The sequence below is a fragment of the Hetaerina americana genome, unplaced genomic scaffold, assembly GCF_022747635.1.
Source record: "Hetaerina americana unplaced genomic scaffold, ioHetAmer1.1.p SCAF_2, whole genome shotgun sequence".
Taxonomy (NCBI): Eukaryota; Metazoa; Arthropoda; class Insecta; order Odonata; family Calopterygidae; genus Hetaerina; species Hetaerina americana.
In genome coordinates, this window is record NW_027286763.1 from 70,690,821 (window position 1) to 70,718,538 (window position 27,718).

At 41.8% G+C, this 27,718-nt stretch overlaps 1 protein-coding gene across 1 annotated transcript in view; it reads right to left on the bottom strand.

Annotated features, from left to right (window-relative positions):
• The window catches only part of DAAM (disheveled-associated activator of morphogenesis-like protein), an 87,972-nt gene that overhangs the window by 19,448 nt on the left and 40,806 nt on the right, over positions 1–27,718 (bottom strand). The window contains exon 2 of the mRNA XM_071585234.1: positions 2,888–3,136. Within this exon, the coding sequence (XP_071441335.1) occupies positions 2,888–3,136 (249 nt within the window). The remainder of the gene's footprint in view (positions 1–2,887; positions 3,137–27,718) is intronic.

A 27,718-nucleotide genomic window follows, 5' to 3' on the forward strand; every position in this document is an offset into this window, starting at 1 on the left:
AACGCGCTAAAGAACCAATGAACCAGCACTCGTGAATACCCTGATATTCACCAATCTGTTAAATACCAACGGGCATAACCCCTAAACGAGTCCCGTAATAGCAGGTGAAGAAGCCCTACCTAAAAACACAAGAATAATGTTTCAGGCGCAGGTTTATAGGGCTTTAATAAACGGGTTCAAATGGAGAAGAAAAAAACGTATGACATGATGTAAAAATTCATTCGTACCATGAAAAATTTTGGGGAAATACACGTGACTGTCGGACATTAAGTGCAAACGTGACCATCTACGCTGCACATTACCACTAAAAGGATATCAACCCAGCGCGAGGTGCTGACGATATACCTTCTTTTCGTAAGCCCTGCAAATCGTGTGGGTCCTACTTTACGTACTGTCCGCAAATATTCGCCAATTTTTTCTACTTTTCCTAATTTCTCCTCCATGTGCAGTCGGCAAAACAGTTATTCGAAAAGGATTGTAGCACCATACAACTTTTAAGCGTGGGAGTTTTCTTCTCTCAAAACAAACAAGAACAAAAATGTAATGCAATGCCTTGGAGGACGGATAAAACCTTTCGTTATCCTGAAAAGAAAGGGGCGTGGTCCGGGGGAAATAACAGCGCGACGCAATTAACGTACGATCCTCGGGTGTCAACCATATAAACCTTTTTCCCTAAACCGACAACAGACAAACTAAATATGAAAAATCATTCATCCTTTCAAATTATTTTGGTTGGTCAACTCTTCTCTGGTGATGATTTTAATCGAGGTAATATGCAACGGCTGAGCCCAGCACGAGACATCCATGGAATGTATGAGAAGAATTTCGCTTATGAATATCGAATTTTTATCAATTTCTTTGGGTTGATTTTTAAGCATTTGGTAAGGAAGAGTCCCAAAGTTATGGGATAGACTAGTTTAGTATATGCTTGGTTTACCATTACTGATTTTTTAAATCATGCATTTATTTAAAGGTTTTGATCTTCAGAATCACGCGCGGGTGTGCACGAATTAACTAGTTCACCAATAACTTGAATAAAAATATGAAATAAGACAAACTCCTAAACTAGATAATTCATAAATATCAAATAGAACAAATACAGGTGTGTGTAACTGACTTCAACTTTAAATTAAAAGAGAGATTAAATTAGATGCCAACTTATTCCAATTCTTTGTCGTGAAATATAGTATACATTGAATTGATTATCTTCTATCACTGTGGTAGTATGAAATATCTGTAAATACAAATTTTGCATTGCATTCACAGCATACATCTACTGTATCCACCTCACGTCTTACTGTTTTCCTCCATAAATCTAATTATCAATAAAAATAGATCTATTAACCATAACTCAAATGTTTTATAAATGAAAACATTTGTGTACCTGTTGTCAAACCAACAAAAAATTAGTAAAAATTGAATAAAAATAAAATAAAAACTAAAATTTATAATTATAAAGCTTTCAAAATAAGTCTTCCCTCTATTCCAGGTGTCCTCCTGATTACGTATCAACCCTTCAGTCTCACCTTAGCCCTTCGATTGGTATCTCTTTCCTCGCAAGGCGTTTTTATTATTCCTTCCCTTACATAATTTACTTTAATGTTTCAAATGGATGGTTTATTCCACTACGAACAGATCTGTAATGGTTTTGTCAAGTTCCAAATATTTATTCGTGCTATATTTTTCTCCACTATGGCATTATTTATCCACGGCCTTCCGCCTCTGTTTTCTACCATACCTAGAGAATTTGTATAGCACTCGTGAAATTCTATGAAATATCCAAACACTAAACTCATTTCCATAAAAAGTTTTAAAAGAGTTTTTGCCTCCTCTGGCGTCTAACATCCTAAAACATTTCTCCCTTGATTTTATTAAAACCGGCATACTCGCATATTAATTCATATTATTGGGTCAAGAGAACTTTTGATCTTTGGAAAGAGCAAGAAAATTATGAAGTATTTCATAACACCACCAGATTTACGGCGGCTCGACGACAATACGCAACAACTTCAATTTTGTGACGAAAAAGGCCCATTGGTGGAACTGGGTCGCGAAAAGAAATGAATTCGGTTCCTCGGGAGGGGTAGTATATCGGGAGAGTAAAAAATAGTAGGGGAACCTCAGAGATAAACAAAAAAGTCGCTGGCACGAGTCCGCGATATCAATACTTGTAAAGTTACTCGAAAAAATGGGGTTCGGAAATAAGTCGTGTTTGTTGGTCACGGACAACCGAAATTCGTAACTACCGTCAACGGCTAGGGATAACACGCTCTGGACACAATTTTCGGGAGTGAAGATACATTCCAAGCAAGGAGTATCCTCCGACGCTTGTAAGTGCTGCAAACACTAACGATTGCAAACTAAAGGCGAGTGCCGAATAATCCTGGAAGCAATACACGGTGGTATTTATCCTGTACCATTTGAATGCACCAATATTACAAATTTTTGACCCCATATGATGGAAAAGTGATTATATACGTACATAGATCCCACCTCATAGTACGCCCGTAAGACGAGTGAAAATTCGCGCATTTAGGTCGGTGGAGATCTTTCCTTCCGCTGTACTGCCAGCAATTTTCCGTGAAATTCTGGTTTTCAGAAAAAAATCTCTTCGATTGGATCATAGCCGGGGTGGTCCAGAGGCACTGATCGAGATTTGAACCCATGGTCCGGGGTTTGCCGGGCCACCAAGGCCATTAAATGAACCCTCTACCTACAAGGTCACCACACGAAGTGCTTATGGCAAAGGTGATAGAGAATACTACTTTTGGGATTGACTTAGAAGGCTTGTGAAAACGAAAAATAAACATCCCTGTGAGACGTTCCACGTCAACTCTGACTCCAGTCTGCCGTTAACCGAAGTCGGGAGGACCCGCCTTATCCTCACCTGAAAGCAGGCGCACCACCCGCGTCGACCCCGTAGCCCCGGCATGTTGGAGGCTCGCTTGTGCAATGGTTTGGTGGTCGTCGCCGCGGCTTCTTTGGTGTCCCCTGGGTCAGCTGTTGCGGCCCTCCGGTTGCGGCGCAGGGAAGTGGGGAGCGCGCCGGCCAAACGCTGGGATAGCGATCCCAGGTCTGGAAGCCTAGGTAATAAGGCAGCCAGGTTCAGGCTTAGAGGGCACTCCTTTGGCACCACCTGGAATGGGAAGAGAATTCATCGTAAATGAAAGAATGTCAAAGGATTTGACAAGAAAATCGAAATCGAATGGAGAAAGTTTGCAATGCGCACACAATCCAGTCGACAAGTACACGACGTCGGCGCAAAAATAATCGTCAAATGAAATCACCTATAAACACAGAATTTATTCGCACTGAAACTCAATAACAACTATGCGTAAGGCATTAAGTACAACGGCCTTAAAATAGTAAAATGTAGATAGCCACAAGTGACTCTTAAAAACATAAACTGCTGTTCTTTAAATAGCTTTATAGCTGCATTTTTCCCGTGCCTTGCACCGAATGGTCGTACTTGTACCCTACCAATAAACTTTTGATTTTTCAATGCCGATTTCATCTTTCAGTTGACTGGCAGAATAAAAGAATCCACCTCAGGCTGGATTGTGTGAACGAGGGGTATTTAGCAAAGCAGTCACACAAAATGTTTAAAATATTCATAAAAAAAAGAAACAGACTCAAGATAAAAGTGAGATAGTGATAGGGAAATTTATACTAGGAAGAAATAATTGATGGTTTCAGACGTAACTTCATGGAATTGATTCATATTTTAAAAGAGAAAATAGTAACTTAGTGATGTGAAATAAATTTTACCGAAGATGACGTTGAACGTCGAAACCGGGGTCGTATCGAAATAAATTTTCTATGAAATCACTAAGTTACTATATTTTCATCATTTCCATTAGGAAGAAACATTTTTCTTTTTTGTACACGGTTTATTCTTCTCCAGAATAAGCTGGTTACTTGCTTTTCATTCAACATTTTGTCGTAATGAGAAATCATTGATTTTGCATGAATACTACTTCGACCCTAAGTTAATTCTCTTGATCAAAGGGTCGAACATTTTCAAAAGCTTACAATTAATAAATATTAACATTTGTCGTAATATGCCAACTCCTAAGAAGAAAATGCCAATAAAACATGTAAAAATATTGGACAGAGAAATATCTTCGCATTTCCATATTCAGGCTCATTCTGGGGAAAAGTTAACGAGGGCAGTGGGTGTTCCACATGCCGCCAATTATTTCATGTTCATTGTTTTCCGTTTCGAGGCAATGAGCAAATATCAAGGGAAATGTGGCGGTGCATCTGCTCAGAGTACGTATTCAGCTTTCAAGAGCAACCAAAGTAGAATTGAGGGTAGCGATGAATTAAGACGACGTAGCGTGCACAACTGTTGATGCATCAAGCGCTGGTGAGGGAAGCGGTACCGGCCTGCTTAGCGAGTGGCTCTCTCAACCTTCCGAGCCTGCGGCTGTCAACGACGCGGCACGTGACTCCGAGGCAACGTTTCGCGGGAGACGGATTAATTCATTCATCACGTGCTAGGATTCCCATACCGTCCGCGCATGCCTAACCTCTCACCTCCAGCTCCTCCAGTTTCATTTAAAGCCATCTCTCGCCATTAAACGACCGGCCGGCGAACTGATCCATCTGAACACGAGAAAGATAACTGAGCAGCGAGGCGCCGAGCCAAGCTTTACGTTTAAACCTTGCCAATAAATAAAGAAGCTTCTCCGACCGCGCAAGTCTCTCCTCCTTCCCCCCTCCTCAATGAATAAAGAAAAGGGATCAAGGGATTAAAATCGTTTCCATGCCCTCTGCTTTTCCACCGTTTTGTTCCCACCATTACATCGGACACTCCCCGCCGACCTTTTCATCAACCCATTCATCCGTCACGTCCCCTTGTGATGTTTTCGGTGTTCCAAGTCGACCCCCATCGCCCTCCTCGTAATTTACAGCAATCCGAGATGGCACAAAAATATTGAAAATATTGGCCCACCCATCGCTTCTCCTCCGTTTCCGAGGGGCCTCCCCCCCTTTTGAGAGTTGCGAGGACTCCCCCCCCCCGTGGACTTTCTCCCTTCAGATTCCCACGCGACCACGCCGCATCGGGACGAGTCGTCGTCCATCCCGGTCGGGTTCACCGCTCTTCATTATCTCATTTGTCCGACTCTTCCTTCGGCCTATTTAATATCACCGGCGTCGCTCTCCCCTCCTCCTCACACGCCTCTCTCGCTCTCTCTCTCATTCCCTTTTCCCTCAGAGACTTCTTTCGAATTCGATGATCGGAGCGAAAACATTCTCGGAGGTCGACCTCCATGCCGGCTCCTCCACACTTCCCTTCCACTCCGCCTGCAATTACATCCGATGAGAGAGTTTGGAGGGGGGAGAGTGGATACCCCTGGGGGCGGGGGTGTGAGTCTTGCTCTTCCGATAATATGTTCCTCCGTACGATGGATGCACGACGGGGATTTCGCGCGGAGTGAGAGAGACAGCTGATGGCGAAACGAAAAATATTCCGGTTCGACCGCGAGAAGGGTCGCGCCGCAGGACTATTGAAAATGCGAGGAAACCTCGTAGTTATAAAAATGCTTTTGCCCATTATATCGGGAAAATGGCCGATTGAATTTTCAACAGTTAGAGATATTCTTACACCCACTAGACCCAAACCCACCCACTATTGAGGGTCTCTTGTAACCTGTAGTTCTATGTTTTCGCAAACTATATTTGATCACCTGTCTGCTTCGTATTTATGCAATAAAATTATTACCTTTTTATACTTTATATTAAGGGGCTTGAGTCCTAATAATTAAAATAATAATAAATAACAAATATAACAATAAAAAACAAGCATTACAATAAGATTATTTTTACTATTGCGAGTTGCTCAGATTCTTCACCAGCACAATAAATGTTGAAATGCAACTGATGGGGTTGCAGTCTATTATCACCACCGAGGTTAGAATCACTTTGTCGAGACATTTATTAAATATTTAACCTTAAAATATTAATATTTAGCTGAGTAGAACTATTTACACTCTGGAATAATGTATGCAAAATTGTTGCGAACACAGAGAGCCTGAATTTGAGTTGGCCAGTCTGGTCCACTTTGGGGATGCTCTTAATTAAATAAGGCGGCTTTAGTGGACGAAGGGGTGCTGTGCCACTTCATTGAGTTCCCCCACGGCACTTAAAGAGAGAGAGAGCCTTAAGTGAAGTCTCACGTGAAGTTTATCATTACATTGCTTCAGTCATTGTTTATGAAGAAAGTATTTCCGTTATCCTGAATCACTTATGAGGATGTTTTTCAAATAGCCACTAATTACAATGTCGTTTTTGGAAGTATTTGAGCGTTTGCTATCACTAAAAAGTTTGAAAATGTTCATTTCATTTCACCGTATACATTCTAATGCCAGTGAAAGATATTTCAAGGTCGTGTACTCCTTTAGTTCATAAACGTCACTTGTGCTGATCAGATATCGTAGTGACAAAAACTTCCATAAAATCTAAATGCGCTTTTCTTATTCCTGTTTTTTTTAAAGGTGACAGTTGATACTGACGATAAAGCGCCGATAGTTACGTAAGAGGAGTTCACATGTTATGGAGCCTCACAACTGGGGAGTGAAAAGCTGATGATGGCAATTCGGATTTTAAGAACAGTTTCTGTTAAGAGTGGAAGAAATAAATATATTCAAGGGCCTACCTATATACAGGTCTGAAGGAGGATTGAATCACACTTTTATTTCCCTCAGAAATGAACATTTCCTATCAGTCGCCAGACGTCACCAGAACATTTTCTTCGAAACCTAGGGAGCCTCTCAGCTCTAGCATTCTGGATGGTGGTAATGATAACTATCATGGTTAAATGTTATGTAAGCCGCTAAATATCCAGGATTCAAAGAAATAGTTCACTAACAATCAATGGAACTACGTAGAACTCGCTCCCTATAGGACTGCTTTTTGCGCGCGATTTCAATTCTTGTACAACCTTAAACTTCACACAAATCTGTTCTAGATTTTTGCCCATCGTTTTAGAGAAAAGATTACAAATATTCGAAATATTAATTACACTCCTCCGGTTACAGATAGGCGCTTCCTTTAGGATGATTTTTTCAAAGGAGTTAAACTGCCATTTCGGGAAATGATTTAAGAGTACCTTAAGCGAAAATTGAATTTCTCCGTTCACTAGACACCCTCGCTGCAAAAAATAATTCAAGAAAGAAGGCTGGAAAGCATCCCAACGAAAATCATAACCGTCAAAGCGTTTTCACATCAGCTACGATCCGATTTCTTGATAAGGAGTAATAGGCTTACCATACATAGAATTAACAATGTGTTGCGAGATATGCGTGTAATTGGTCTATTTCATCAATAATGCTACAGAATCCATAGCGTAAAACATGATATTATGTTGAAGAGGGCGAAAAATGATAAGAAAAGTATCTTCACTTTTGAACATCACAACAGATTCGAAAATTTTGCATTGCAATTTCTACACAAAAATTTACTATGCTAGGAGCAATGATCAATAAACATGGAGGATTCATCAAGCAGCAAGGGACCCAAAATTAATACCAATGAAACATAAATCGCTCATTGACTTTCGTGCTTTTGTACAACCGACGGCAAATAAAATTTCACCTGGTTCTCGCGATTCCCGAAAAAAATCCACTTAAAACAATTCACAGAATTCTAAAATTGCTGAGGACAGATGGTCACTTTCGTGAAAGGGAAAAATGCATTTCCATTTCAGCAGTAGGTCGAAGAAGGCAATAAACACTCCTCACGCAGCGACAAAATGTCTCGAGTATTTATCTGGAAGTATAGCAAAGTGACCTCGATCCGCAAAATGTCTACTTAATAACACTTTAAACCCAAGTTTAGCAAAACTCCTCAATTTCCACAATCACTAGTTTCACGCCTCATTATAAGTAGAATTGTACTGGTTACACTCCTGAGTACATTCAAAGAGACCAATCCGTATTCCCTCTTCTACGATTCCTTATTTTCCTTCTTGTATCGCCGTAGGAGGATCAGTTAGCAGCATACCGAAATTTATTTTTTGTTGATCATGAAGTTTTGGATTGATACAGTTGAATAATTCAAGTCCTGGCGATTTTCGACGATAAGAAAAAATAAACAACAGCGAAGAAAGTGGAACTATCGCATTTGGTTTCCATTGGGTAGATCGCACAAATTTACCATACCAAAAATTATTACAGTAAGACCCGGTTTTTTTAATGTTTCGTTAAATCTAATCGTTATTTAAGGTGAACGTTAACTTGAAGAGGAGATAACCGACAAGCCCAACTTTAAAAACAAATAAGATTGCTCATTAATGAATGTGAATGCTGTAACCGTAGTGACATCGTCCTTCAGCTATTGAGCTGTTTAAATGTTCGGTTTTGAACTTAACTTGCAGTCATAAAAGTTTTCAGTGATTTTTATCCTTAACCATCAGTTTAACGAGACATAACCTGGCTTAAGTGGAGGGAGCGGACCATATTTCTGAAGGACACCGAAATAATTGAATCACGGTTCAGATGGACTCGATACATATGTGTATTGAAGAGCAGAACACCACATCGTTTCACATTTCTCGCAAAAATATGAATAAGACATAAAATATGCCCTGTGATTATCAATTGAAGGCATTTCCTTCCTATCACTTAGGATTGTGGGGGCGATGGGTCGAATAAAACTAAAGCATCTTTCCTGAAGAGCATAATATAATTTTTATGGGTAATAAAATAATTTTTTCCTTGAAAAATATGGATTTTGGTCATGTACTCGTTTCCATACGGTTTTGGAACTATTATACCAAGATACACCACCACTATCCATGGGTAGCATTAAGGAAAGTGGGGCAGGATCATTAATTACACTATAATCCACCATCCCGGTCATTTTGCTACTTGGAATAATACTGAAAGTTTCCCGTCGTCATGGTTTACTTCCGTGGCAGAAACTAAATGTGGTATTAAGAGTTTCGCTTCGATTGCGAGAAGGAAACGTTCCCCTACTTTTACTCCACTCTGCAACCCTTCTATCAACCCCTACCGCCGCACGTAACAACCAGCTAGCGCGGGAATGCCCGTGCCGTCCAACTACAATTGCCGAGCACGACAGGCAAGGAAGGCAGCAGCAGCCGTGGAGGAGAAAATGAATGACGACACCGTCGCCCTCCCTGTAGTCTCGGGAGGTCACCCGAAGAGAGAGGTGCCGCGGGAGAGCTACGGGGTATTATTGAGGAGAATAGACTATTGGAGAGGGAAGACCGCGGTGGATCTGGAAGGGTTCTCTCACTCTTCGAAAGTCTTCAACTTCTCTGATTGCCGAGAATAATACGTGTAAACAATTCACAAACAAATAAAATACCAAATGGTAAGAGTTCATCATGCGACGTTCCACACCAGGGAGAATGGGGAAGAGACGCCCCACCATCGGGTGAGGTGCCACCGGATTAAGTGGTGGGTGGCACTTACCGCGCTCTTGCACGCTGGCTTAGAGACCTAGATCGGGAACAAAATCGTCCACATAAGTACATCTTTGATTCCCTGATTGGAACGAGGGCAAGACTCAACAAGACACTCGGTGCGAGCATAGCTTGGGAGAATGTGGCAGAGTTGGAAGAATTATCCTCCACAACGACCTCTTTCACGGGGAGGTGCGATTACTACTGCTAGTGGAGATTTCGAACCGAGAACGCGTGTGCCTCATTATTCTTGCCGTCCACACATTTTGGTGATCGTAGCATTTTTACAAAATCTACACCACTCTACCTTAAGCTAATTTTCACACTCACACTCGATCTTGTACCTCGTAAATAAGAACAATAATTATTTCCCTACCAATAACAGAGCCTTTGAAAAATGCTAATGTTCGGTGCAGCTTTTTTCTATCAAAACACCGCGGCATCTCTCCTAAAACGGAACTGAAAGATGCGGCAGGCATTATGTTTTAAACATTTAAGAACAATCAAGGACCCATAATTTAAGGAGAACCTATCTTTATCCCTTAGCGGAAAAATTACAATTAGAAATATAAGAATCCGTCGGGATATTTTCCCTCTCGATGACTACAGGAAGGCGCAATACTTTGAGGTAGAGCCGCTTAACAAGATGATATACTATACGAGTGAAACGCCGCAGCGGACATGCGACGTTGTCACGTAAAATTCGGTCGTGTAATGCTCAATTGCCGGAAAATATTCAGTTGATGATGAACTAAGGCGGATATTTCGGACTTGTGATCACGATCGATGCCATTACATCATAAAATCGATATCAACAAAAGAGAGGAGAGGGCATCGGTGAACCGACGGCACACCGCGATGCGAATTCAATTAAATACGACATGAATTCACCCTATAACATTGAAAGGAAATTATATCGATACTGCTGCCATACTTGCGTTCATCAAACAGCCTGGCGAATTGTCGATGTTCATAATCTAACACTTATACCTCCATAAATCTGGCACAATTTCCCAAGCACGGACTGAGATTTACTTCACCTCGCGACAGCACAAAAAAGTTCATATCGTGCCGGTCGGTACAGATAAATGAATGATTGCAGTGAGAGGTCGTGAATGAAGGTCGTTTTGCTTCTGCAGGAATTGTGTGTTGGTAAGCACGTGCATACGCCAATATCTAATATATTTCTTAAATGCACGCAGAAATCAACACTCCACACATTAATTTCATTTAGAAAATAAGGTTTTGGACTAGGGAGCTCAATAGTTTTTCATTGTGCATCTCTAAAGGAAAATCTCAAATGTCAAACTTGAATTTCAATTTCAAATACTCCATCTACCTGAACCAAGAAGACACCTTAGCTGAAGTCATGACTTTGAAGGAATGAAAAAGTCGACCAGAAATAAGTGAGTTTCGATTCAGAGAAAGAAAACGAGTGTTCATGTAAAAAGAGCTGCGGCCGAAGAAGAGTATGGGAAAATTAGTCGACGGCACAGCTCACGCATGGTAAAACGGTTCCGATTCAAGGTTGAAGGAGCTACTGAACAAAGTGTTTGTAGGCCAAGATATAAATCACTCGAGCAGCTGACTCGACTGACTACTTTTTGTAGCATTACATGACGAAAGAGACTACAGAACACAGGAAAGGTAAATTCAGGCCCTTAGCGCCTGAACTTGACAAAAAAAATCACAAATGCGTAACAGCATCAAAGCTAGAAAGCAGAGTTTCCGAGTATTTAGCATACACCCGTAAAAATTGGCCGGAACACTTGACTGAATTATTACTGTTAGATAGGAGTCAAAAGATTTTTCGCGGTCTATCTTTGAGAATTCAGGAAGAAGCTGTGCAATGCTCACTGCAACCTTTATCGAATGTATATACTTTACACTTTCACGCTCTGCTTCGCGGAATTGTTTGATGCCCATATCAAATGAGTTTGTTACAAACTCATTTGATTTATCGAATGTATTTGCTAATTACTTTCTTTCATTTCAAAAATTAATTCCTCCGCTAAAACTTTGGTCAATTTCTCGACTTTTCCAGTTCCGTAAGGATTTAGCAGGTAGTGTCGAGTGCGTCAATAGTTCTTAAGCTTGGATGGCTAAATATATCTCGTGCCTCGCCTCTATTTAAAATTACAATCCTACAACTTGGAAGGGAGATTCGGCACGGTAACATTTGGAGAATAAATGGAGCATAATCCCCACCAAGTTGCCTGAGGTCTGTTAAAAAAATAGAACCTAGTTCAAAACTCGAAAAACCTAACCGCTTGAATAATTGGACACGCCTTCGCACTCCCGAGTGCGTAAAACCCTCCGAGGACTGCCCCACTCCCTTCTGACCCCTCGGCAAATCGCCCTGGGCACAATTCAAGCAACGGGCGAGTACGTGGACTCGGAAGACGTCAGGCAACGGAACTCGGGAAACGTGGAAATTAAGGCCGTGTCACGCCGGCCAAGTCTCCGTACAACTCGAAGGTGGGATTTCATTGAAACCGTGTGTGAATCGTACGAGAGATTGTGCGGGATTGGAAGATTGGATCGACACTTTTATTTTTCCTAGCGCAAGTTGCATGAAACTTAGAATCAGAGACGAGCATAATGTGGCTATTAATAACATTACGGCGTTGCGGGGCGAAATTGAAGCATGGGACAGTGTGCGGCTGTACTAGACAAATATATCTGCCAAAATTGGAGCAGGGATGAATACGCGACTGAAATTTCGTTCCCCCAAAGTGAGCGAAATAACTTCAACTTTATAACGGCATTGAAAATTTTTGTTGCAGTATTAACGCTATTTTCTCCGTGTTGCACAATAGCGCGAGAGAAAAGGTCGGATCCAAGGATAGGGGGCGGGGGGGGCGTGACTCTCCCCGTTTACGTTATATTTTTGGCTTTCATAAAATTCATAGTTAATATTACATATATTCCCTCCCACCATTTGATTTTCAACTTCATTTATATAAAAAGAAAATAAAATTCTTTTTTTTTCGTAATGAAAATGACCTCCCGCTCCGTTTAAGAGGTTTTTTTTAGATCCACCACTGACATAACTACGCCACAAGATAAGCTGGGTACGAGTCTGATCGAATGCTTTCTCGAAAGAGATGTTTTATATGGGAAAAAGGGGCCGTGTCCCCACGCCTTTAGTCTTTTAAACTTGGGCGGGCTGGTGTGGCGGAGGCGCGTCCCTTGTGATTACAAACAGCTCCAAGCGTAATGCCTGGAAATTATATTTTTTTAAACTAACCCTCCTATTCCACACCAAAACTTGGCGGGCGGGACGTGGACTGGGAGCTGAGATTTCGCCGCACCCCACCTCTTGGATCGTGGAGTTTCGATGTGTGCGCTTTCAATCCACCGGTGCGCGTACGTGCGTACAGTGCGCGGAGACGGGGAGAGTCGAGAATGAAGACGAGGGTTCAGAGAAGAGAGGGGAGGGGAGCTGGATGCGCGCGAGGATAAGTAACGGTGAGTGACCCACCAAAAGGTTCAGGCCTCCTCGGACCATCATCGCTCCGCTCAGACCGAGCGGGAGGGAGGCGGGGATGCAAGGGCCATCATCGGGAAGGGAGAGAAGAACGGTTTAAAATCGCCAATGGGTCACGCTCATCACGCGAGAGTGGTGGATAATAAACTTAACCTTCTGGACTATTACCACTCGGCATTCCGAGACAATCGCCAATTCCCAATCTCACCACAAGGCACTCAGATACTAGTTGGCATCAAAATTAATGAACGAATTTGAGCCATTGGTATAAATTTTATTGAAGACAATTTCCAAAGCAACATAATTATTTAAAAAAAGAAAAAACTCTAATAGTGTTGTTTTTTCTAACTTTAACCATCACATTGACCATAAAAATGTTCTTCAGTATACATGATACCGAGGTCCAAAACTTCAAGAAGGAATTTCTCAGGGGTTACCAGTCAGTTAGCAGAAAACGCCAATTTCCACGAATTGCGATATTCTTTCCAGAACCCAGAAATTAGGAGACCTAAATAAAAGGAAAAATCGAGTGCGCAGAGGTTTAATACGATCGAGCAAAATGATGTTTTGGTGAGGGAACTGGTGCTCTTGAGCACTGAAATTTTCAAGAGAGCTGGTGTTACAAAGATATGTGTCATATCTGGGAATTGGAATGATCCTGAAGAGAAGCAGATGATCAAGGTCAAGAACACAGTGTCTCATACCAAAGAAAAAATTCCGGCGAAATTGATCGTAAGTAAATCAAACAGCATGAACTGTCTCAGAGCTGAAGAGATGGTCTATGAAAACTCCAACACTATGGCTTAGAGGTATATCATAGAGCTCAAGAAAATTCTGATACGCTTATGGTCTAGATTGCGATGGGTGTCACGGAATTTTGGATCCATTCTGGGCCCGAGACACAGGCCAGTGAGGGTTGCCACTCCCAAACGAAATTTTGAAATCAAATTGTTCTGTAGCCCGCGAACATAATTCTTGTAAGGGTGGAGTCCGTGACAATATCCCTGAAGACTTTTCCGTTGCCATATTACTCTGAGGAAAGGCCGCTTATGGAAATGGAAAATAAACAAAAATGGGACGATTTTTGTACGGAGATAGCAGGGAAACAAGACCGTTCCATGGAATTATGCCATGGATTCAATTTTTCTGAATCATTCAAGCTCTGCGTGGATCTAAATTGTACTTACCACAGGTGATATTAGACCGCAATCGTGGGTTACGTATTGGCATGCGAGTAAAGATATAGAAATATAATTTGATTTAAAATATGGTCTCAAACATTTTTTTGCTTTCCGTTTGCAAGATTGAAAACAGTTCATTTATATTAACGGCATTTTCCACGAATTTGTATTTCTGCTAATCTACTCTTGTCGACTGTTGCTATCGTCCACGTCTCTAAGTTGTAATAAACACCCCACTATTTGCATGTCAAAGACTTTCATTGTTTTCTAATGTCCAAGGCTTTTTCTAGTGCTATTTGACGTTAGAAAGTTAAAATATACCAAATAAACATAAATCATACAATGTGTGTCAAGAATTAAATTGATTTTTTGTTGTGCTTTGACAGTATGAAATTACGTGTTTAATATCATGATGGACTTCCTAAAACGCAAGGAAAAGTGGATGGAAGAAATTTTGAAAGGTAGAGAAACATTGGAAGTGGTAATATATTGAGCGTCGTGATAGAAAGGAGAACGTTAGGTAGACGGGTAGAGGAAGGAAGATTTAGATAGTATGAAGGTATGCTTAAGTTATGAAGAAGTGAAGAAGGAAATGAGGAAAGCCATAATATGCCAAAGAAAGAGGAAATTATCATGATTCTAAAAAAGTAAATAGTCGTTTGAAATTGTCCCACCGTAAAATAGGTAAAATACAGGGTTCGTCCGGAAAATAAGTGTACTGACTCCTGGGCTGGGCGCGCCGTTCCAGGCGCGCCCAGCACCGCTCTGACGGGCTGCGATTGGAGGGGGGTATGTTGGCAAGCGACGCTGAAAAAGGCAGTCGGCTCTGAGCAGTGGTGTAGTGAGGAGCTCTGTTAACGCGAACCTCCACGCTTCGACCCACGTCACGGAACGCGATGCCGAAGTTTTTGGAGCAGCGATATTCCATCAAATTTGCGGTAAAGCTTGGGAAATCGTCTACCGAAACTGTCGGTATGATTAGCCAGGCTTACGGGGAGTCAGCCATGTCCAGAAACATGATCTTTCGGTGGCACAAGATGTTCGTGGAGGGCAGAGAAGAGGTCGACGACGAGTCTTCGAGAGGTTCCCGATGATGCCTTCGCGGGAGCGTTCCAGGAATGGGAACGCCGCTGGAACAAGTGTATCGACTCACAAGGGTCCTATTTTGAGGAATATTAGCTTAAGATATGTAAAAGTGTAATAAATTTTTTTTCCTGAGCTCAGTACACTTATTTCCAAACGAACCCTGTACCTCTAATGAATGGTTTAATATCATAATGTGAATATCATATGAAGTTCACGGGTGAAGACATGGATGCGGAGTGATAATTTGTGGAGATGTTTGATTTTTCGTCTTTCATCCAGGACTATATCAACCTAGCAATCATGCTAATCATGATCATGTGCCAATTGCACAGGCCGCTCATACCTTTAAGTCCAATCCGAATGGTATCAGAATGAGAGGGTCCTGGATGTTTCCTGGCTCGACGAATTTTAAGCTTCCTCGGAAACCAGAAGGTATTTTAAGTCTCGCTCCCGGTGATTTTTTTCTGAAGCAATCCGTCAAGTAAAGTAAGAAAAGGGAGCAGAACAAAGGCTCTTATGAAGGGCGTAGGAGTACAAAAAAGACATCGAAAGACCCGTCGGCTCGTGAGCTGCTGCATTTCACGGGGAGAATGGGATTGGAAGACTATTTTTATCCCCGAATCCAAAGTGGAAAAAAATTTTCTCCATCACTTGCCTTTATTTAAATTATATTGCACTGACCAAGCCCAAAACAAAAGGCGATAACAAGAAATGGAACATGGAGATCCAGAACGGAATCCGTGATGAAACGGTACCTTTTCAAGATCCATGGAAAGTTTTACGACCCCTGACAAACGATAAAAATCTAACTTCCGAAACAGCTATCCACTTGTTCCGCCTACACCATTCTCGACACGAATTTTCGAGACCCAAATAGTTTCGAGACCCACCCAACAATGAACTTTTATTGCAACTTCAAGTGTTAACGGCATGCATGATTTAAGCAGGTCACCGCGACAATATGTTGAAAACCCTCCCATAGAAAAAGAATATGTAAAGCATATTTTTAACACTTCCAATTAAGTGGAGTGGAAAAACAAATTCCTTAGCATAGGCTACACTTGAAATGGACAGGAAATTTCACTTAATCGCGCATAGTTTAGAGGGTGACGACTATTAATGAAAGTCTTTAATTAAGAATAATAAAAATGGAATGAGTATTTATCACTAAGGGCCGTATAAACGACTGAAACAAAATTAGTACCAATTTCTTCAAATTTTACGAGCTTGGTTTTCGTGTCTGCCTCAAAAATTGTTTAGTTTCTACTTTTACGATTCGAAACTCATTTTACATACTGAATAACTTACCAAACCGTTCAGAAGTCCAAAAAATTATCTACATTATATCCCATATACGGTAATAGTGGTTAGAGAATTAAAATTTCCAGGGAATATGAAACAGGTTTGTCAAACATTGTCATTCTATGCATGACTACCAAATGTACCACCGACAATACCCGTCAGCGGGCTAAATATTTATATTTCATTATTGTGAATTGTATTAGGAAAGAATTGGTACAAAAGGTCAGTATACGAGCATACTCGTATTCATCTTTTTTTTGGATTCATTCAGGAGGTGGTAGTGCAGTGGGTGTACCGCGGGGCTTGGGTTCGATTGTCGGGGACGCATCTGAGAACTCACAGCTTCACGCAACACTGCGTATAAGGAACTAGTCCCCTTACCTTGATGTGTCACACGGCATTGATCTTAGTACACACTGACCTTTACCCTCACCTATCAATTCCGGTTGATAACTTTCTAAAAATATGTATGCATATTGAGTGGCATCATAACAATAAATTCAGCGGAAAAATTAATTTTCTCTACTTACATGTAAGTTTAACTAGTATGCTTAGTCTACTACTTAGGCTACTACGCTAAGTCACAACTCATGATTCCACAAAAAATTCTTTTATTTTAATATACATCCTAGAAGGTATACCAAAACACGAGAAAGTCCATGGCCTCCGCACGCTAAACGGAAGGCAAATTATCTTGAATGCGACGAATGGAGGAAAGTTTTCACGGTCGACTTATTCTGACTGCGTCTTCAAGAGCGAAAAATGACGGGGAAAAGTTTCGGAAATCCTCAACCAAATGGACAGTCAGTTGGAAAACGCGGAATGTATAATCAACCCTATTGATCAACGCCTGCATGGGTTTCACCAGAGACGCGGCCGCGGAGGACCTCCACCAGATTAACGGGCACGGGACTCAAGATCCGACCGTCAGCTACGACCAAGAAAGAATAGTTCGGTGGAACCCTAGGAAAAAATAATCATATCTCTTACACCTCCCCTCCTTGCCCCCTCCAGTCCCCCAGATGGCGCCCCCACCATCACACCTCGGCGCCGAAGCGCAAATGTCCCTCTTCCTTCGCTCAAATATTTCCCGCCAACAGCCCAGAGGTCAAATAGGCCGCTCTCATCAACCGCCAAAAACATTTCCCGCGCGCGGAAAAACTCGTGTGAGTCACCCGCTCACCTCACAGATCCGAAATATTCCTCCGAGATGGGAGAGGAGGGAAAGAGGGAATGAGAGAGAGAGGTAGAAAGAGAAAACATTCCCGAACGCCCGCACGAGCCCACATTCGTTTTTTTCTCTCTCATCCCATCGCTAGTAAACGGAACGGGGTAAAGGTAGACGCGGTGCTGGGGTGTGAGTTGGAAGTGGAGGAGGGGGTGAGAACGGTGACGGAGTGAATGGAGGGGTGATTGGGAGTCTGCAGGTGTATCCGCGTTCTCCGAGATCGCCCGGGGGGTATCGCCCGTTTGGCAGATGAGAGAGTAAGTGGGTTGGAGAGGGGATTCAGGGGAGTAGTGGCGGAGGAGGTATGTAAGGAGGGGGGGTCCACGGAGTTGAAAAGGAGTTGAGAGAGGGAAAGGTCACGGGTATGCACGGACACAGCGCATACAACGCCCCAGCCGCCTCCTCGCCCCCTACCGCCGCCACTCCTCCTTCCTTCCCGCCCCTTCGTCTTCCACAGCCTCTTTCCCCCTCCGGTGGAGCGGTTCTCCCCGAGTCGCCCCGCCCTCTCTCAACGGCGACCCAGTGGGCACAGACTCTCTCTGGGTCAACACCAGCCGGCTCCTCCGGAGAAGACGCCTCCGTGGGCTTTTGGTACTTTTTTAACGGGATGTCTTTATTTTTTTTAGTGTGGCCAATCGAAGGGACGATTTGGAGTCCACAATGCTTAAAGCTGCGCCGAAATATTTGATCTACTGACTGAGTGCACAGGGGAAATAAGTTAACCTCGCATAACCCAGGAGATAAGTTTATAGTACAAGTAATTTGATGAATCAACTTAAATTAAATTGAACAATGATCTGAAATGAAGACCTATGAGGGAAATTCCACTTATTTTCATGTAATTCCGAATTAAGGTTGCGCGAGAGTAATTTTGTGGGTTTCGTAAATACAGCAAGGTCAGCAATGTTGCGAATTGGGCAGAGTTTACATTGACTGGTTGGAGGATTCCGGGTTCATATCTGGTTGGTGTCTCACACTTCAAAGTGAAAAATCAAAGTGGTGGTTGTGGTCCTGATCTCAACAAAGCAACCACCGAGATGATTATTAACATTTTTCAAGGTCATTAATCAAAAGTATTGTACCATCTGACAATATCAATGAATAATTTTCTTTTCGGCGATATTTCACGCCAGAAAAATATCAGACCAAAAATATAACACAGATGGCGTTACAGTTGAATAGGCACAACGCTCAGGTACTAACTACCCCGGGTTAAAATCCGGGTAATTCCACCGGGCACCCCTTAATTAACTGGAGCCGAGTGGTTTTCTGGATCCCATAACACTCGAAAAACTACAGTGGGCAATGGGAAAGAAATTGGATCCACTAATTTGCGTCCATTACAATCAGTAGCGGCAAAGCAAGGGCTTACCATCAGGTGTAGAAACTAGTAAGCCACATATGAAACCGGTCTTCAGGTTGAAAATTGTGGTTTGGGCAAGCAATGATTGTTAGTGTGCTCTCAAATCACTACTCAATTTAATTTATTAATTAAAAAAATAACTCTTAGCCTAGTGGGTATGGCGTTTAGTTATTAACTGCGGGGTCCCACGATGTGGTTTTCTTATGGTCTTGGAACCCCTTCAATAGTCCTGAGTACATTATACACACACTACGCAACTGCTGACGCATTTTGTCAGCGTATAAGTTATAACTCACATAAACGCATCGACTCCTCAACTCTCGTAGAAGGGGCGCGACTGATAGTGCAGACGCGCGACAGATAGTGCTTCGTTGCCTGGTCAGGAATTTAGGCAATTAATGACATCGTGTCATAGATGTTAAATGCAGGAATTAATTGGCACGTCGTTGAAGCATTTTTAGGTAAGTGCAATTTCTCTCACTCTTCAGATTCGATACGGTAGAAATAAAAATATTAATAACAACTTCCAATGCATTAGAAAAGCCCGCCACCATTTGAATTAATATTTCCAACTCGGGACACCAAGTTATATTTTGAGCACACAAAATTTTGTTCGCTTGGCTGAGAGAGCTGTGTGTCAAACGCTGACGCTTATCAAGTTTTTAAACAAATTTTCAATGATAATCTACGTTAATGACAAAACATAATTACCGATAAGAGGCATTTAGCCTTAAAATTATAATAAAAGATAACGGATGGTTTTCTAGCATATCCTCTCTCCCCACCGCAATCAAATCTTGGATAAATGCCCGTTCCCATTTGAGAATGTCATCAAATTCTAATTTATGGAGTCAACATCTCGATTGGTGCTGGGGAAGCTGTAGTCGTGAGTCGCACACAAATGAGCTACCGCCCGCTGAATTCCGTTCAGCCTCCCATTGACAGTGTGGGAGCATTGGAAACCAAGTGATCTCGATACTACGGCTATGTTGCAAGAGTAATCCTCTCGATTCCGCGAGTGAAACCACCACCGTACCAAGCCTCTCCTAATGCTTCCAACGTCCGCCTATAGCTGAAAGGTTAAAAATGAAACCGAACAGCTAACCCGAGCCGATTGACGGGCGCGAGAGATCCTTTGTTCGTCCATAGACCTTTCTTATCTTTGATATATTTTCTTATGACGCAATTGCCAGGATTTTTTGGCACATGAACCCTTTCTTAGCCATCGGATATTTTCATTCTTCTCCCCTACATATAGATTTAGAAAACGAGTGCGTAACCGTTACAAATTAATACTTCTAAAAATGTTTAATACTTGAAAAATACATCTTCAGGTGTGAGTTTCATTAAAAATATGAACTTCAATTGAGAAGTTTGAATTATATATTCATTAAATTAGCCATTAATAACTCATTCACTACGAGAAAACTAAAAAGTGGATCCTACGAAGTTTAATAAACAGCATCGCCAGCATGTGACATTCAATGTTTCCTTTATACTTTTTTGTTGTAGCGTTCACGTTAGATGATAACAGAATAACCCCATCGGAAATAGGATCATCCTCAATGCAACAATTTCAGAGTGTAAAAATCATTCGCCTTGACTGGGATTCGAACCCAGATCCCTCAATATCCGGTCGAGTGCTTCAGCCAGTTAAGCTATCGAGGCGTCCTCTTAAACTCTGAAGTTTTGGGGCTTTCTTTGGAATTTGCCAAGGATCATCCTCGCCAAACTATTGATTTTTATTGTTTTACACCCACTTATTAATAATTAAATATCGAGGCTGGATTTATGCAATAAAATGTCTTATTTGCCAGCAAGTGAACATGCACTTTTTTGCACAAGAACAGATGGACAGTGAAAATAATCAATCTTTCTGTTATCGACGACCTCGAACAAAGTATACAGGCTTAGTAGCAGGTCAGAAAATTAGAAGTGGAAACCTTGAAAACAGTTTGTCCTTGATAACTATACTAGATTAGCAAATGAGTCGATCGCGTACATATCTCAATTTGCGTCTTTCGCACATCCCGTGAAAACTATATGAAAATAATTATTATATGGAAGTTATTCATGCCATCGTGCTAAATAATAAAATCCGTGGAGTCATTTCAATGAAATTTACATTAAAACCTATGTATTGGCTGGGTCATTTTATTATTTAGGAGGAAAAAATACTGAGCTATAGATTTATCTTAACACCAGCTTGATGGCCAAGTGACGCAGAGATTTTGTGAACTCGAACCCCATTGATACGCAAATACCTCTATATATAATTTGTTTCTTAACAACACTGGCAAACTTCTAAGTCATGCCAGGAGATACAATTTGTTTAGAAAATTTCCTCTGGTTAATTATTCCGCATCGTGCGGTTTATTTATTACTAAAATGTACACAAACTAGAATAATTACTAATAAATTTCTGATTTATATGTATCGTGTAGAATGCGGACGCTGCTTCTGAGTAAACTAAACCTTTTGATCACTGGCACGCCAACGAGTGTCGTATATCGCAGCAACGTAGCGTTTGAGTTGTTCAACCGCCTCAGTAATGTGGTTGGTATTTATTCGCACAAGGCGGCTGCACACATATTGCGTAACACAAACTTGAGCCATTTGATGATCAAAATTCAGCGTTTTCCAAAGAATTAGAAATCATACCCTGCATGATAAATATGGATCGGTATTGGAACGGCAATTGTTAGTTTATTTTAAAAGCTCATGCAGCCCTATATCCTTTAGTTGAAAAGTGACGTTAGGGCCGATACTCTGTTGTCAGATCGCTGGACTTCGTTCTTTTTTTGCTTTAGCACACCTTAAGAGCGTTTAAATGGACGGAGAGAAAAACCAAGGATGAAGTTCTAGGCATTGCACGGGAAGGGTTGCTTTATTTGCCGGGAGAAATTCGAATATGACCGAAGAAGCTGATGAAAGAGATACTTAAATAGGTAATGGGATGTTGAAGACGGAATGGAGGGGAGAAATCCGGGAAAGTAAGGCGGAGAGAGGAAAAGAATAGGCATTTGGTACGGATTTAAGGGAGGTAGAAAGTATGTGGAGCTAAATAATGATTTTTTTAAATATTCAATATTCGGTCTAAGGAATTTTTATGTCATGTTAGTTAGGCCTTAGGAGTACTGTACAGTTTAGCCATACAGTACTCCTAAGCCTCGGGATCCACCAAATAACTACCCTAAGCTGGTTAACTATTACAATAAAAATGATAAGTAAGAGTTGAAAAACCCGAGGAAATTGGCATTTGAAGTTGATAATCAGCTTCTTGAAGGGAAGCCATCTCTTCTAATAGTCCTTCGTCCCATTCGACTTACGGAAAACGAATTATAGTATACCACCATATACTTTTCGCTCCCAAGTTGAGGATAATGATAGACATTTTATCATATCGTTGTTTTCTCCACAGAGAGAAAGAGAGAGCTGTCACAGGACTTAGATGTCAAACTTTCCTACTGTCGAAGTGGGCGAGAGAAAACGATAAGGAGGCTAAGACAGGGAAATTCGGCATCGGAAAAATCCAGCTCGACTTCACTCCCAGGCTACGGCCTAAAGAAAATAGAATAACGCTGCCACTCACGAAAATGTAACATGCATATTTTCGAACCCAGATGATTTCCAGAATACGTCCTAGAAGCTCGTCGGTTCAATTAAGAAACGCCCTTGAGTAAAGTGCCCCTGAACTAACCGCGGTGACGACCCATCCACGGGACGCGACTATGTGCATACAACGGCAATCCCATGGCCACCGCGTCCGAGTGTGCACCAATTTAATCACGTAAAAACTCATTCCCAGACTGCGACCCCAACATCTTCGCCGCTAGCATTCCCAAGTCAGCGACGGATTTGATTGCTTGTGAACTTTTTCCGGTCGGTTTGGGTCTGTTTAACGGACTGGCAGTCAAAGGGTTTTTCAGAGCGGAGATTCGGCCTTTTGGTCGGAGAGTCCGCCAGATTCCTTTGGCTGACATAATATTTTTATGGCGAATTGCTGGGCACGCTCACTGGAGCTCGGCTTTTACCAAACAAAACGCGAACGAATCAAAATGATAGATTCGGATGAAAATCAAAATTAAAAAGCCATTATTTCACACTGATTACTTCTCACACAAACCTACCGCGAAAATTTGTGAACCAGCCCGCAAATATTTATTCTGGACTAGACCGATTTCGAGAGAAAATCGCTAATTTTTCTCATAAAAATGAATGAACGACGAGAAAAAGGCCCATGATTCGTTGAGTACCAAGCATGTCGAGTTTTTCAACGGAAGAAGACTATGCACAAGACTACACCAAATAGAAACGCATTCTTTTTTTTCGTTTCGTTCAATCCAAACTCAGCAATGCATCCGTACTTGTACGTTAGCCATACGAGTAGTTTTGAAACCAGTTTCCCCGTAATTACCACTCGAAGGATTAGCGTCCTCCAGTTCGCCCTTTGCCTTTTCTTCTTATGAAGGAGAGCCTAACGCTTAGCAAATGAATTCTATTTTCTCCGGAGAGTAGTGCCCTCCATTCTGAATTGCCTTAATTATCGGATGCTTCTGAATCACGTCGATTTTATAAAATGTTGTCCAAATCGCCTATTACGCGATTTCTTGTCCTGTTGAAGTCGAATAGCCAACCGAACGCTAACGGCGCATTGCCTGACCGATCGCCTCACACCTAAACTGAGGGTCAGTAATCATAATTTGTGGCCCATCGGATAAAAATCTCCCCTATTATTTCAAGAACAAGTTATGTTTCTTCCTTGCATTGCTTTTGGAAACGAAATTTAATTATATTTTGCACAGCCAAATATTATCACAGATCAATATCATACCGAACCCTCCGTATCTACATCGTTCATCCTGAAGTTTTGATACCATATTGCACCGAAATAACCAAAAAAATACTTTTTTAAAGTGAATTATTAATACCTACACCACAAGTATTTCGTTATGCAAATTAATATTAACTGAATCCACGCAAGGGGAACACTTTCCTTTGTTACGCGCACAATATTTCGAAGGCTAAAATAATTCTCCTGTACCCCAGCATTTATTCCAATATCCTAGATTCAGAAAAAGAGAAAAGCCATTCCATCCAGAAGGTCTTTTTCACATAGGCGGAAAAGGTGACCAGAAGAAAATCAGGAATGTCTTTACATTTTGATTTCTCACAGTTTGAAGGAAAAAAGTCAAATGATACCTACGTGACTGGTACGAAAATTAATATCTTACTTCCGTGTCGCACGCTAAAAAATATTTCGCACCGTACGTCGATACTAATTTCCTCCCCATCTTAAACGTCCTATAGCATGCTGTTTATTATTTTATAGGTAATAATGTCTTCCGTAAAATAGAAGAACGAAAACACTATGGTGAGTTAAGCGAAAAAATTGCGCTCTTTATACCGCGAAGAATACGTGTAAAACGCTCACGGAAATCCAAATGTGGGTATTATTTTATTACGGCAATTAAAATGGCAGTCATTTTACGATGTTTTCATTTTAAACATTATTTTGGCACAAAATGTCGAGATATTTGTTATATTCTTCAATTTTTCAATAATTTAGTTAGGAATACAAATAAATACACAATTTATCAAGTATTCGGTACAACAATATCTGATCCATAAATTTCACATGATATTGAATCCATTGTCATTAAATTTCGCACCACGCGGCCTCCGGTATCAGATCGGTATTCACGGTTGAATATTCCATTTCCTTCAATACTGCTGTATAAATATGCACTCGTTTTTATGGTGTATAATGTCTTCGTAAATCCAAAACAAGCTGATCAGGGCCAATTTTCATTATACGAGGGTCATCCGGAAAGTAGTACCCGTTCGTGAAATAAAGACACAAAAGTAAATATTAACAAACATAAAAAATTTTATTTGAAAGAGGATACTTTAAACTACTTCTCAACATAATCTCCAAGCAAATTAAGGCATTTGTCATAACGAGTGACAAGTTTCTGTATTCCTGCTGCATAGTCCTTCGCCGCCAGCTCATTGAGATACGCGAGGGACCCATCTTGCACAAATTTTTGCATAATGCAGATGGTGTTTAACAATTTCATGAACAATTGTTCGAGAAACATTGGGAAAATGCTCACAGATGTCATCAATTGTGACGCGCCGATCGTTCCTCACGAATTCGTCAACTGAGCTCACCAGTTGGTCTGTAATGACAGACGGTCTCTCCGAACGCTCATCGTCGTGTGTGTTCCCCCTCCCCATGTTGAAGTTGCGACACCACCGCCGAACAGACGACTCGTCCATTACATTGTCTCCATACACCTCCTTTAATTGGCGATGAATATCACATGGGCGAACGTTTCTTGCATTGAGGAATTTAATCACTGCCCTCACTTCACAACTGGCGGCGTTCTCAATTTTTTTAAACATTGTAAACAATCACAGAAACAACACAGGCAATGCTAGCGTCACGCAACTTGGCTCAGAGAAGGCAGACAAGCCACTGAAGCTATCTGACCTCGTCCAGCGGCTACTCGCGTCGTCAGCACTTCATGCGGCACGAACGGGTACTACTTTCCGGATGACCCTCGTACATACTTGAAAAGCGCCAACTTTCATCTTGACAATGTATAGATCGAGAAGATCCCACATAGACGAGCACTGGGACCCGCTTCTCAAAGCTTAAGTTTACAACTCCTCGTAATTTGCAGGTACGAACTCTGATAATTACAATAAATAAAGCAGCACTTGCTGCTAGCTTTAATATAACAAAGTGCGAATTTCAATTTTTTAAATATAACCTTTAAGACTTATAAATCGACTTGAAGTTAAGAAAAATGGGTCGCTAGCGTCGGACCTCAATAGGAGGGCCAACTGATACTGAACTTCGAGCGATGTCGATGGGGAGACACGTGACTTGGGCCCACGCGATGATGCTCGAGTGCATTACCACTCCCCGCGACGGCAGCTCGGTTCCTGGCATCGGTCACCGCACGTGTGATGATGAGTTCAAGAATACCACCCAAGGCCCCAGCGAGCAATGTTCCTTTCACTCATTGCAAGGACTCGGGGCTTATCGTCCCTCCCTCTCCAGCCCTCATGCCTCCGCGTTGAACATTCCGGACGCCTGAGCCACGTCCCCGCTGCCACTTGTACACTCCGGCAAATCCCGAAAACGGGGCTCGCTCGGCGATTTCTCCCTTCGAGGGTGATGAGAAGAGAGAGCAAGCAAAAAGCCCCGCGCGCCTTATGTTAAAGCGCTGGAATGGAACGAAATATCCGAGGGAGGAAGGGAGAAGAACAAGATCCCACTGTTTTTTTTTTCGGCGATCCAAACTCTCCGTTACCATTACATAAGGTTTCCATGTTCGGCCCAAATATTTCCGGGATCGAAGGAAAGCCAACGAGGAGTATAAGAAGAATAAGATTCTGATAAATAAGAAACAAGAAACACCACGGGCACGAGCAATATACTTCTCTATCTGATTCCCGCTTCTCGAGAATCGCCATTCCGAGGATACGTACTCTTTGGGGGATAAAACAATTCTTATTTCCGCCTCCGCCTTCCGCCTCGCAGATAATTGCCACCGTTCAATTTAGGTGGCGATTGCTCCCGGATTAATTCGAGGGTGTCAAGTCGCTTCATGTAATGATGAAAACGTTGCGAAAGATAGGTCTCTGGTAAGACACCAACTCGACTCTCATGAAAAAAAATGAAATCGTTCAATGGGTCACGGAAATGTAAAATTACCTCGCAAGTACGCTCGCCCAAATGTCCGTGGTCGATGGATCTAATAGCGATTAGGGGTAGACTCTAATCTATATCATGCACAGCAATCCGCTTCGTGGGCACGAAGGAAGGGGGGTGGGCACAAAAGCATTAAAATATTTTGCCTTAGGGATATAATAATTGGTTTCATGAAGTTTTCGTAAATGGAATAACAAAATACTTAGTAGGTACTCTTGGTGAATGGAAGTGCTCCCACCCTCGTAGGTACATGGACAATAACTGTCAAAACATAAAACACCCATAAACTTAGTTCATATTCTATGAATTTAATCGACTTTTTTGATTGCACTTTCCCATGGGCAGTCCAGACGTTGCACGAGCACGGACTAGCGTCCTGTTGGCTAATCTGGGTGAAATGTAGTTTGCCGTTGAATCAGGATGATGACTCCACTTTTTTGTCCCACGGACGCCTCTGGTGGATCGTGTGCCTCCGAGTCACTGATAAACCACATCATCAAGTTTCTCACGGACTTAACCTCTAAGAGTTCACAAATACCCAGGTCCAAGGCGGGACACGAACCCGCGACTCTTGTAGCAGGCGATGCATGTGTTTCCTTGGAGTTGTATCAATTGACCCAGACAACTTCTTATAAAAGTGTTATATATCACGATATCCACACACCCGGCAAGTCATCGATCCTCCGCCGTTACCATCGAATCACATTTTTTAAGAGGTGATGCCTCCTCTCTTAATTACTGAAGCCGATCTTTTCACGGTCGGTGTTAGAGAATTCACACACCAAGTACGGAAGTTTTCTTTGCCAGTAGAATAAAGCTCTGGCGCTGCCCATGATGTAATTACGCCTGGGCGCATTAGGTGGCGGAGAATTAGTCCACTGTGACGCGGGTTGGGGGGAGAAGGGTTTC